We start from the raw sequence: 12,803 nt of genomic DNA, 5'->3' as shown, positions 1-12,803 counted from the left end.
TACAGAGGAAGGTGGCTCTGCTGGCTGTGCCGCCCTCTTCTCGTACCAACAAGTTAATGTCAATGCAAAGGGAAGGCGAGTCCTGTGGGGGCATGGGTGCTTGTTGCCCTGCTGAGCTAATCCCCATGTGTCCCCTTGTGGCGGCTGCGCCTGGGCTCATTCAGCCTCCTGGCAGATCAGTACCAGGGCTGCGCTGCTCTGACTCATGATAGATTTTAACTTTGTAGTCTTTTTTCTCTAAAATCAAAGCGGGAGATCCCAGAGGCAGGAGTTCCCTGCTCTAAGGCCTGGCGTCGAGGTGAGGCGCTGCGGCCCGCTGCGCGCAGCCAGCACAGGGAGCGCATGGAGCACGGCCTGCCCAGCGGCCAGCAGAGCTGTGAATCCCCAAGTGGAATTACTGGTTCACAGTGTGGAGCCCAAAGCGAAGGCTTTCCCTAGCAGTACGAACGTACTCCCTGAAGAGCCGTGTCACAGTAGCCTTCCTTGCAGAAAGGGCAGTTTAATGCTCACCGTGGCCGCACACAGCATTAGAGAGCCCCTCTTCTAGGCCCGCAGCATGGAGAAACTGCGGGCAGAGGGCTGGCGTCAGCTCAGCAGCTGTGCAGAAAAACAAAATGATGGCCCTGCACTGCTGCCCGGCTCCATCAAGTTGCTATTATGCCGCAGTAGAGTCCTTCGTATTTTCAAAAGGGATATAATTAATTCCAGCATGCCCAGAATTTTAATAAAGTGACAAAACCCACTCGTTATACTGTTAGTCAAGGTCGGCTTTTAATAAAGTTTCGCTTTATCTATTGACATGACAGATGAGGAAACAAATATAAACCAGGAACCTTTTAAACAAATTATTTTTGGAAGCGGTATAAAATTCTGGTGCTCAAATTGCCAGACATAAAAGACACCCAGAGGAGAATGAGCTTCACCCAGCAAGGCTCTTCCTATGAGTGATGGTGATTACTTTTGATCAGGAGCTGAAGAAATGTTTTGTTATGTGTGTTTGAGGGGTTTGGGGTTTTTTCTTTTTTTTGGCACTGTAAACAAATGATTTAAGGGCATTTTTATAACTACAATAAACGCTGTACTGCTTCTGCTTAGATGCCAACATCGGTAAGTTTTACACTATGAGGGCCAGCAGCCTGGTCCGGGGCAGCCTCACAGCAGATGTTTCACAGGTATCCTCAGCTCAGCAGGCCTCGCCTCTTGCTGGATAGGGCCTTAAAAAAAAAAACATGAGGAGTAGGTGCAGGAGAGAAACAGTCAGATGAAGGGAAGGATGGGTAGAGAAATCCCGAGGGTGCTGCTGGCCCACGTGAGGCCGCACAAAGTCCTTCTCTCTCCCAGCAGAGGCAGGCCAGGACGCACGCAAAGCAAATGCCACAAGACCGGGCCAAAATTTGCTCTACGACCCCTTGCAAACTAAGAGCGGAACTTGAGCTTTGCCCTTTGCCTTAAAATCTACTGTAGTTGCTTCTGCTTGTGCCAATTGCCCCACCAAATGCCCAGGGGTGATGATTCTGCCTGGGCTCCACCTTGCAGAGCTGCAGCTCCGACAGCTGGAGCCAGCGCCTTGGTCCTCCAGCCTCTGCTCCAGGAGCATCTCCCATCCCAGCCCCTTCTGTGTGCGAGGTCGGTTCTCCCACCGATCTCCCCGCCACCTCGCAGCGCCCCTCACCACCCCCTGCCCTTCTCCAGCTCCGCAGGCGCCGAGCACAGCGAGGCCCCTGGAGTGTCGAGAAGAAGTGCAGCCGCCGCGGCCTGCCCCGCGCGCCGAACAGAACAGAGCAGCACCGAGATGTGTATATAACAGATTGGTTTTATTTTTTAAAAAAATCACTGCAACTGACCGAAAATAAACTCCGTGAAATGTGCCATACATTCAAAGAGATGTATTTGAAGTAACTGATTTCTTATTTCTCTGAGGTGATGGATACAGATATTTTCTGACAACAACAAAAAGTTCTGTAATGTTTTGTCTCTAAAGCATCAGCTGAAGTTCTAGAGTTTCTGGCCAAGTGTCCAACCTTGCTGAATGCCATATATAGAAAATGATTGTAGACATTATTTCACTGGCCTCCCTTCCAGCATTTGCAGTTCCAGATGTGATCAAGGCTCCGCAGAGCCCTCTGGTTTTGGTACTGGTAGCAGACTTAGGAATCTGCACAGGGAAGAGTCCCAAGTGGAAAAACGAGGGTTGCTTCCAGCCCAGTAATACCTGCAGCTCAAAGTGGTGACCAAGTGCGTGCACTGCCAGGGATAGCTATAACATACAGAAGCATATTTCTTAACAGCCATTTATTTCTTATATCCCCGTAATATTAGAAAAAGACCACCATATACAAAAATCTTGTCATTACAAGTTATTAAAAAAAGAAGAAACTTCAGACCATTAAAACGCACAGGAAAGTGTTCGTTTGCATACAGTAGAAATACAATCCTCATTAAAGCAGCATACCAGCGAGGCCAGCTGTTAAGTACATTTTCAATTAAAAAAAGACAAAAGCCCAGATGTTCCTACAACACAACCAGAACATAGAAGAAGAGAGAGGAATAAAACATTCATAGCCTGCCATGCCGGGTGCATCATCCGTGTAAGGTCACTTCAGGCCGGGAAGAGCGCGGTGCCAAGCAAAGAGCCCGAGCCCTCACACGGGGGGGACACCCCTTCCCTCCCATCTCCTCAGACCACAAGATTCCCAAAGAAAAGGGCACGGAAAGTACCTGATTTGCACCCTGAAATGTTAGACTTGCTGCCACACGCAAGAAAACACGAGCTCTTGTGCTCGTCTTGGAGGGAAACAAATCCATTCCCGAACTCTCCCCCAGCTCTAACACGTCAGCTGCGGCCGTGTGGGATTCACTGGGCAGCAGGGAGCCGTCTCCCGCGGACCAGGGCTCTCTGCCTGCTGCTCCGTCACGGTGCTGGCAGCAGCCACGGGCCGCGGCCACCTGCGGCTCCCGACACATGCGCTTCCCAGAAAGGGCGCCGTGACCCACGCTGGCGCCTACCCACCGCATCTGCATTTATTTGGAAGTTCTCTGCTCTCGGAGCCTTTTTGCTCCTGCTTCAGCTACAGGCTGTTCATCTACGAGCCTGGGAGATCCCAGGCAGCAGCAGAAACTCCCCAAGGCAAGAAATACCCCAAAACATAAACCAGGCTTATTTGGCATGAACCAGCACGAGTGTGAACTCCAACAACCCGGGCTGTGAGCTGCAGGTCCTGCTCTCTCAGCTGAGATCCTCTCTCCATCCCAACCTTTCTCTTCTCTCCCTGCAAGGCCACCCAAGCAGGGTCGCTTCGACCTTTGCGGCTCTACACTGCATATCCACTGTCCCCCTTGTTGCAGGGCCTCCCTCCCTCACCTTCTCTGCTCTCCAGACATCCTTCTGAAAGAAAAAGACAACTCCTGCATCCTCCTACATTGCGGTGATACTGAGAGCTAACAGATGCCACAAACTTCCTGCCAATGTACAGGCTTAATATTATATAAATAGGTAAAAGTTTCAGACAAAATATCCTATAATTTCTGTGGTGTAACGTTTTTAAATAGCATTAAAAACACAAAACATCCAGCCCTTGTGATTAAATATACAAACGTATGTGAATTGATAAGGCTCGTAGGTACATATGCAAAAATAAAGTGTCCCTCCCACCACCAGGACCCCGGTGTGTACAGCAGAGTCAGGAAAGGAAGCGCGCAAGTCGTCGGCCCCAAACCCTGCAGGGCCCCATCCCAAACCTTGCCCTCCTTCCTGCTTCCAGCTCCGCAGTGGGCAGTATTTACACGGGTAGAGGAGCTGCCCGGGTGACTCCGCACGCAGTCCCTGTGGGGCCTCAGAGGGCCTTGGCGCTGGCTGGGTGCGCAGGGTGGGACGCCGGCTTCTGCGGGTAGGAACTGTACAGGTAGACCTGCAGCAGGATGGCAATGTCCACAAAAACCTGCAGGAGGCCGCAGATGGAGAACTGGAAAGGGGCCTGGTTCAGGATGAAGTAAACAGTCTTGAAGGTGTCCCCACTGGTCCACATCAGCACCATCTTGACGCTACAAGACAGAAAAGGAGGGAAAGCGTAACCCTAGGGAAGGGTGTCGAGCGCGGGGAGCTGCCATCGCTGCTCCTCGCGCCCTTCCGACACACCCGGCTCGGGCTGCCCCAGCGGTGCCCCTGGAGGATGGTGGCGCATGGGCAGCGCTGAGGGGGGTGGCGGCGCACGCAGCCCCTCAGCTCGCTGCCACAGCCCCCGAGTGCGGCTCTGCGCCCACGTGAGGCAGCGCACGCTGAGCTGAAACAAGCATCAATCCCTCCGAGCGACACAAGAAACCCTTTCCTATCGCAGAGGGAACAAACCCAAAATGCTCACAAGACTCAAGTCGTCCAGTAACTCAGAAGGACGGGGACAGGACACAACTGCTGCTATTTATCAGGAGATTGGACATCGCTAAGGATTCCTATCAAGAGCACGGATCAAGAGCAATGCCCAGGCCTGCTTTTAATAACCATCTTTGCTTTCATCTCGCTGTCCCTCTGAGCCATCCCTTGCCCTGTTATCCAGCTCCCTCCCTCCCACATTGGGGGAAACTGGGGAATAGATGAAAGTTCTTCGCACTTGGCACAAATCCATTTTCCTGAGTGCCTTCGGTAAGATGTGAACACCGAGTTCCTGAAGGCCGTTTCTGAGCTTCGCATACTTCAGCCGGAGAGCATTTTTTAAGGGGGCAGGGTAAGTGGCAGTGGGCAAAAAGGCGTTGTAGTTCACGGTGCAAGCGCAGCACACGACTTGTCGTAATTCTGAACTCTCGCGTCTCGCCAGCTCTGAGCCCAGTTCACTGAACGCCGCCGTGCGCGTGCAGTAGGGCAGGGCTCGGTGTTCACTTCCCACAGGTGTCCACAGTGAGGACAAGTCGTGTTGTGAATGCAAGGACATGACGCTAATGCGAGCCAAGACCTGAGGCCCACACTCTCCTGTTTAGAGGGGGGCAGCCAAGAGCAGCAGTCTGTACTGACCCACCATGTCGCAGAAACAAAAGCCTTGTGCTGTTGTGGCCCAAAGTCATTCTAAAAACGCAAATAAGTAATCCTGACAGGTCAAATTGAACTTCTTCTGTCAACAGAAATGCAGCCCAGGGATGCCACATAAGGTTGGCAAGGGGAGCCTCAGTGTGCAGTGGCTATTTGCCACATACTCCACAGCAGGGCAAAAGCCAGCTGTGTTTTTAAGATGACCCGAGCACATGGTAGGGATATGGAGGAAGAAGCACATCCTGTCAGAAGGTTTGTAGTCCACAAGAGGGTTTAATCTCCAGTGGGGGGAAGCCCCATGGTGTGTGCGATCCCACAGTGCCTCGCGAGGCAGACACACGGCAGGCAGTCTCACATGCCACCACGAGCCTGCCAAAGCAAACCTCGGATTTTTGCCAGGAAGCTACCAATGGACCTGATCGCTGCGATGCTGATCTAGTGACCTGGTGCCTGCTGCTGTATCCGCTGCATGTTCCAGAGCCCCTCTCTTCAGCAGTGTCGTCCCTGGCGTGTTTGCTAGGACACGGCACAACGCTCTGTACAGAGGGACATCCCAACCTCTCCGGCACCAGACAGTTTAAAAAGTTACCACCAGGCTGTCCCTGCGGGCAGCAGGGAACCAGGGGCAGCAGCTGGTGCTGCGACCAGCAAGGTGCCAACGCGAGGGACGGGAGGCCGGGGCAGCTCTGGACGGCGGGAGGCTGAGGCAGGCGTGCGATAGCAGCAGCGCCTCCGGCAGTGCGAGGCCACAAGTGCTCCAGCACCCAGTGACAAGACGCCTCCCGAGAACCAGCACCTTCCTTGCACCGGTCTTGTCACAAGGGGCCCTGGGAGGCAGCGGCCACCCTGGGCACACCGGCGCTGAGCAGAGGAGAACAGCGGGTGCTTTCCGGTGGCTCTGAAAGTCCAAAAACGCACTTCTTTATTGTGCTGTTGGAATTTATCTTCCGAGGGGCACCATGATTTCCTAACAGAGAAACACAAGACAGAGTGGCCCACCAAATGCAGTTTTTTGGTATGCGAACAAAAAACGAACTCTTGACAGCGCTGCCATTTTGTGCCACTGATAGTAGCTGCAATAGAGGCTCTGTACCAATCTTCATCTGCTAAGTAAACACACAGCACACTGGAAAACAGCTTTCATTCTTCTCAAGAAACACGTTGCTTCAGTTCGCTTGTATCCTGTGCATTAATCCTGACAGCACCCAGAGGTCACAACGCCCCTTAGCGCCCCTTATCTAGGGCCAGCTAACGAGGGATAATTTTAAAAAGTGCTCCTGAAACTACTCGGGTGCAGAAGGAGCCTGCAAAGTGTCTTCAGAAAGAAACTTCCCCTGCTTCACTTGAGTAATTGCTTGGATAATTTACAGACAATGACATTAGCCACACACTTAGGCTCAAACCCCCTTAATCCACAAAAAATTCTACTCAAATAAAAGCTTTTAAAGCTTCTTCATTCCTTCTGCTCCAAGCCTGGCTGTGACACCCTCTAGTGCTTGGTTTTCCATTAAAGCCTTTGCCCATCCTGCCGTGCATTAGCCAGTTCTTGTTCATTATACCTTTACATTACACCACGCTCTTCCTTCACCTGAAGGAGTCAGGACTACAAAATTAACCTTCGCTGTGAAACGGGGAACATGAGGCCTTCTCTCCTCCCCGTGGCATCGCCCTGCCTTAAAACTAGCTGCCACCATCCGTGGAAACCGCGTGCCAAGAGCCGCGCGCCAGCAGAGCCGGGGCCGCTCCTCAGCACCAGCCCACGCAGAGGGACGCGCGGCAGGACTCGCTTCCCGTTCGCTCGGCAGCTTTTCTCACATCCATGTTGTGACTCTGCATGTTTGTAACTTAACACACCAAGCCAAAAATACCCCGCGAGCTGGAAGACACAGAGAGGATGAGACACTAGACAGGGGCTTCCGCTGAGAAACCCCGCAGCAGCCTGACCAGGCGCGCGGGCGCAGGCAGCACCCGGGGCTACGTGCTGCCCTCCTGTAATTACATCCTGCTGCTGGGCCGCAGAACCAGCGCCGACTGTGCCAGGCAGCCAGCAAACTCCAAAACCCCACCAGCCATTTCCAGTGACAGAAAAGGGAGTGCACTGTTATTGGCCTTTATCTCCTTTAAAAAGCTGCGCTTTTTCCCCTTCTCTGCCACGCTTGGGCTCCTGGGTTGTTCAAGAGTCAGTGGAAGGTGACCAGGGCCTCCCAGATTCATGGCCAGGTACTATCTCAAAACCCAGGCAATGCTGGATTCAAAATTCGGCTTTATATAGATTCCCATAATATGAGGCACCTATTCATATACTGGCAGCCAGTTCTTCACATGTCTTATAAAAGACCATAAAAGCAGAATAGGCTCATGTAAGAGCTGACAAGCCGGTATCCCCCCCAGGAATAAGGTCTGCATCGAAACAGCCTGTCAATGAGTGTTTTGAACACTGCATTTGGTTTTGGGAAGAGGGGACAGAAGGTATCTCTCTTGCAACCTTTTAAGCTGTTACCTCCCACAACCCATGTGCATGGGAATGTTTGGAAGAGGAAACAGATTCAGCTGTAACATCCTGACTGGAAAACTTTCAGCTCCCATTTGCAGCTCCAAAATAGCCTGCTTAGGGAAGGCAGCAAGTATCTGCAGGCTGCAGTGCCACGGGAGGCTGGCCGGCCTTCAGCAGGGCTGCGCAGAACGGAAAGGCCTGGATGCCGCGGCATCCTGCCCGCTGCACAGGGCAGCACAAACCCTCCCACGAGCAGCACCAGCGTCTCCCGTTTGCAGGGACCACACACCTCGCCCAGGAAGAAGACATGGAGGGTGTCCGTCCTGGAACACGATGCAAAACACCCGGAGTGCTCCACAACTCCACATTGTCTGGGGCTGCAGGAAGAGGGGCAGATCTCGGCAGCCTCAGTCGGCGCAGCAGAGTCAAACAAACCTCTTCCATAGATGCAAGACTTGAAGCACCATTTGTGCCAAGGCCCTTCCTGCCGGACAGACACACGCTGGCCTGGCTGAAAAGCCCAGGTCTGCTCAGAGCCCACTGCAACCCGTACAAGGAGAAACTCTCCTTCTGTTACAGGCAGATTCAGAAGCCCCCAAAACTATAGATTTTTGTCTAAACTTGAGACACAATAAATTTGAAGGGCAATAAAAAGAGAGGAGGGAAGAGAGCTTTTCCTGAGCATTGCTGTGTATCCCAAGGCACAAATCCTAATGCTCTTAAATTTTCCTTTCCTTCTGTCCTAGACAACAACAACCAAAAAATCAGGCCCTTAATCCAATTTAACTTAGGGTAATTTTAGCACATTTATTTTCCCCTTCATCTTCATACAGTAGCCAGCACACAGCCTGAGCACACTTTTAGCATCGTCGTGATTTAAAACTGCAGTTATCACCTAGACCACCACGCACGAAGCAGCAGGACTGGCTCCAATACTCACCTGGATCTAGACGACAAGCACTCGGTGCCTCCTTCCAAAGCCAGGCCCTCCGAGAACAAAATCTGATGATATTACAGTCATCACTTCCCATGCACTAATCGCATCCTTCAGCTACCAAAATGCTTCTTGCATTTTAAGGAATCACTGGAGAAATAAAAATCCCAAACACACTTGTGTGTAAAATAAGAGCTATCGCTCAGAGTCAGAGCTTAAAACTACCTTCCAGGCAGCTCATGGCCTGGAAATAGGATTAGGCTGTTTCAAGAAATGAATCTCACGTTCTTCTCAAAAACACTTTGCTATTATATGGAAATAACCCCTTGCAACCTCTATATGAAGATATGCCAGCATCTAAGTCTTCACAGCAAGTGCCACGTTTTCCGCTTCTGCTTTCACCTGCCTGCAGAGAAGGTTCAACACACCACAAACCTTGTGCTGTTTCTCACAGGAAAACCCAGAGTTTGCAGTTCCAAAAATAAGACTCTGCTTTGCCAGATGAAGCCTAACCCAAGCAAAACCGGTAAAAAACGAAAGGTTAAAACACTTGCTATTTAGAGTATTACCCCGACACCCAATGGCTCCTGATCAGCACTGCAAACCCTGCTCTGCAAAGAGCTGACGGCTCTGGGGAAGTAGGAGTGTTGCAGTAACTCCTCCTGCACCATAACATGATGCACTTTCAATTGCATCCAGGTCTTTGCATTGGAAAGGGACAGACACTCCTGGTCTGTCTTTGCTCCCTGCATCTTCCCCTCTGCTCCCTACTCATCCTCTTTTAGGCAATCCTGTAGGACAAGACTTAGTGTCTGAAGGGACAGGGCTCCACCACTATGCTGAGTGATTACTTGACATGATATTTTTCTTGGCCTTTAATTCCTTTTCCCTTATAGACACACACATCATTCCCAGCCCTCACACCCTGGACCAAATCAAAACCCAACCCTGATCCTTGTCACACCAGCCTTTTCCTGACAGCAGGCTTCATTCCTTCCCACTTCCAAGCCCAGGATGTTACAAGCACCTCTTGTCCTGCCTCAGCGCTCGGGCAGGCCACCCAACGCTCCTCCCAGGCCAACGTGCAACAGAGAATCTCCTCGTTTTGGACCAGGCTGGGAAGTGACTTTGCAGAACAAGCTTCACCAACCCCTTTTTCCCACTGCTCTACCTGATCGATTAACTCACCCAGTTTGTTTGCTTTACATAATCTTCATCACACTCTATCTGGGTATTGTGAAACTTACTAAAATTACCATTTGGGATATTCGCATCCTCATGTCTCAAGCCACATTCCTCCAAAACTGCGTCTTGTTTTACTTCCCATTTCTAACCCTCTTGGTCCTGCTGCACCGAGGGACCTGGCTTCCCAGGATCAAAATGAAACAGTTTTCAATGTCTGTCAGCACGCTGGTGGGACTGACCTCATTTTGGCTGCACCGCAGGGAGGCCAGCTCCTGACTGGAGACTGCAGGGATGTTTTCCTGATGTAGCAACACTCAAAATGGAGAAGAAACTAAAAACCTCCCAGGAAATAACGAGCACTTTTTTCTCCACCGTTGCTACTTTAAAATAGTCAAATTCAGGAGGGGGAATCTGAGCTCGCTGTTATTTATTAGAACCATAAATGAAAAGGGAGAGACAGGAGACAACAGCTCTAAGTGGTGAACCTTGTAGTGCACCAAAATCATGCTGATCCGGTCATGAAAATTATTTACTCCCCAAACTCCTGCAAATGTGTATACGTATCCTCCTGGATGTATAGGCAAAGTCTATATGAACAATCATTATAAAGGATAGTGGTAACACGATCAGTGCTGCTATAGTGAAGTACGAAGTGTAAAGATCAAGACCACCAAAGCAAAGCAATGAAAGAAGCCAAATTGCCCTGGGAAAATCCTGGGTGGCTGCAGTCCCAGGAACAGTGGCAAAGAATTTATGCAGGCCCATGGAAAAAAACTACAGACCTGAGTAGAAAGAAAGGGCATTTAAGAAGAAATAAGAATGCAAAATCACAGAAATACAGTACATTGTTAGTTAAAATGAGCATTTTTTAAGCACGCCGAATTGTTTCGATTAACTTAGTACAATGGGAAAGGGCATGGCCCTGTGCAACATTAAGTAACAGTACAAACCATTTTTAAGTAGTTTTAATAATTCTGCACTTACTCAAAGACTTTCAGGCTCGCGCTCAAGACCTCGATTTCTCCATTTGCCACGGTCCCAGTTCTACTGTTTAGTTCCTAATTATTCTCTTGAAAACCACTTTCTCTTTCATAACTTAGTCCATCAAGAGTGTTTACAAAATGCTCTGTAATGAAACGCTGCTTGCTCATCTGAGTCAGGAGATTCGCACCTACGCCTGCATCCTGCCCTCCTCACTAGATACCCCCACCCTGTACAACACCGTGGTGCACCAGCCGCTTCCTCGGTGCCAGCCCTGGGCCAGACACGATGCTCCACTCACTCAGGTCACCATCCTGCTGGACGGCGCCTGCTTCGTGTCCAGGCAGCGCTTAAAGAAAAACTCACCTGTAGGCCTTGCTCCCTCTTCCTCCTCCTATTTCTTTTATTTTGCTCTCATTAACACAAGATGATGCAATGAGGAACAAACGCTGAGTTGAAAAAACGCCTAATACTGCCTCACTCTCCACTTTTAATTTTCCTCCACCATTCTATTTCTTTTTACATCATTTTCAAATAATTCTTCTTTCTCCTCTATTGAACTTCCGCAAAGACAGGCACACATGTAAATCAAGTTGCTGTGGCAGATCTTGACTGCATGTAACATCTCCTTTGAAGGAAGTACTTCCATGCATTATCTTGAAGTGAATGCAGCGTTGGTGCCAAAATGGAAACATCTGGAAACATCCACAATTCTCACTAGCTTTTTCTAATTCAGGGTTTTGAATAAACCTGAATAAAAAGCACCTCCAAAAAAGAAGTTTTGTCTTCTAATATCTTTACTATTGTCTACAGGCAAAGAGAGAGGAAAAGTATCTCGGGACATTCATTTCAAATAATTTCTTTCTTTTTTATCTCGATATTTTGCATCTATTTTACTGGATACATTTGAGACAAATGCCTGCTTATAAAAGGTTTTCAGCTGCAGTGCAACTCATTGAATATTTCTGAATAGAAAAATATTATTAAAATGTGCAATTCTTGGCTCCAAATGCTTGTGAGACAATAAATGCCAACTGCTTCTCCTGAGCTGCAATGATCTGTGGTTCTTCAGATAAGCTGATCAGAGTGCCCTGCACCTCACAGTCACAGGAGGAACCGGATTGTCTTTAGCTCACTGGGTATTTCTCTGACTGAATGCAATACTGACATGTTCCTTGCTCAGTCTTTTCCGGAGGGATTTCCCAAGGCAGAGCTGAGGAAGCAGGCCGGGTAGGGGTGTGGGGTGTGCAGGCACGTCAAAGTCTCGAGCCTTTGACCCGGCATCATCCCAACACACAGGGATGAGATTCCTTTCAAGCGCTCTGAAAACCAGCAACCAGCTGCAAGGGACCTTGGAAGCAGCTCCCGGAGGGAACGCGGTCCTTCCCTGTTGCGCGTGGCCAGCCTGCAGCTTGAACAGAGCTCTAAGTTCCTATCAAACACTAATTTCCAAGGTTATCCAGAATTTTGTCTCAGAATACCATGGAAATTTCTACTCCTTTGACTAGCATCAGTCCTGCTTATTTAAAGGTGGGAAACCAGGACGTACTGCGCGCTCTCCTCTTCACAAAAGCTGTTACTCAGCATGTGCCTTCCGCTTGTCCTCGTTGTCTCCAACTCTTTCCAACTTCTCTTTTGGTCTCTGGTCTCTCAGAGAACAGAGGAAAATGGAGGAGCTATTAGTGATACCAAAAAAAAAAAATAGCAAAGCAGGGGAAAAGGAGAGAAATGAGGGCAGAAACAGAAGTTAAGAAATGGGGACCTTCATGCAGTAGAATGCAGATAGCAAAAGAATATGGGCAGGTTGTTCTTAGTAGCATTGCAATGCTCATCATAGCTGCGATTGCTCCTTTCCAGCCACTGCCCTGTCACAAGAAATAAATACAACTGAATGGCTGCAAATGCCCTTCTCTGGGTGCATGCTGCAGAAGCTGAGCACATTTTCAGAAGGGGACTTTGTAGACAACAGTGCACTGAAATGCAGAAGTGAGAAGCTGGAGCCCATTTCAAAACGGGCTCCAAAGGGTTCTGCCTGTCACTGGCCTCTGGACCCCAAGTTTGTTTATCAGCAGGTGCCTGTTACCTGCAGCATGAGATGCCCTCAGGTTGTCACCTAAGCAGACAGGGGAGCTTGAAAGAGGCTCTAAAGGCTGCAGGGTTGTTTGCTTTCTTTTCACAGAAGCAAGGCGATG

The 12,803-nt window shown here is 49.8% G+C and overlaps 1 protein-coding gene across 2 annotated transcripts in view; it reads right to left on the bottom strand.

The window, feature by feature from the left end:
* The window catches only part of SLC66A2 (solute carrier family 66 member 2), a 67,651-nt gene that overhangs the window by 12,029 nt on the left and 42,819 nt on the right, over positions 1-12,803 (bottom strand). For both annotated transcript variants that reach the window (XM_088533418.1, XM_088533419.1), the window contains one exon: positions 3,817-4,041. In XM_088533418.1, coding sequence (XP_088389544.1) covers positions 3,834-4,041 — 208 coding nt within the window. In that variant the 3' untranslated portion in view covers positions 3,817-3,833. The remainder of the gene's footprint in view (positions 1-3,816; positions 4,042-12,803) is intronic.

Source organism: Tinamus guttatus, unplaced genomic scaffold (assembly GCF_059628265.1).
Source record: "Tinamus guttatus ecotype Peru unplaced genomic scaffold, ASM5962826v1 Tinamus_guttatus_pri_ptg000497l, whole genome shotgun sequence".
Taxonomy (NCBI): Eukaryota; Metazoa; Chordata; class Aves; order Tinamiformes; family Tinamidae; genus Tinamus; species Tinamus guttatus.
This window is presented reverse-complemented; position numbering and strand designations above follow the sequence as displayed.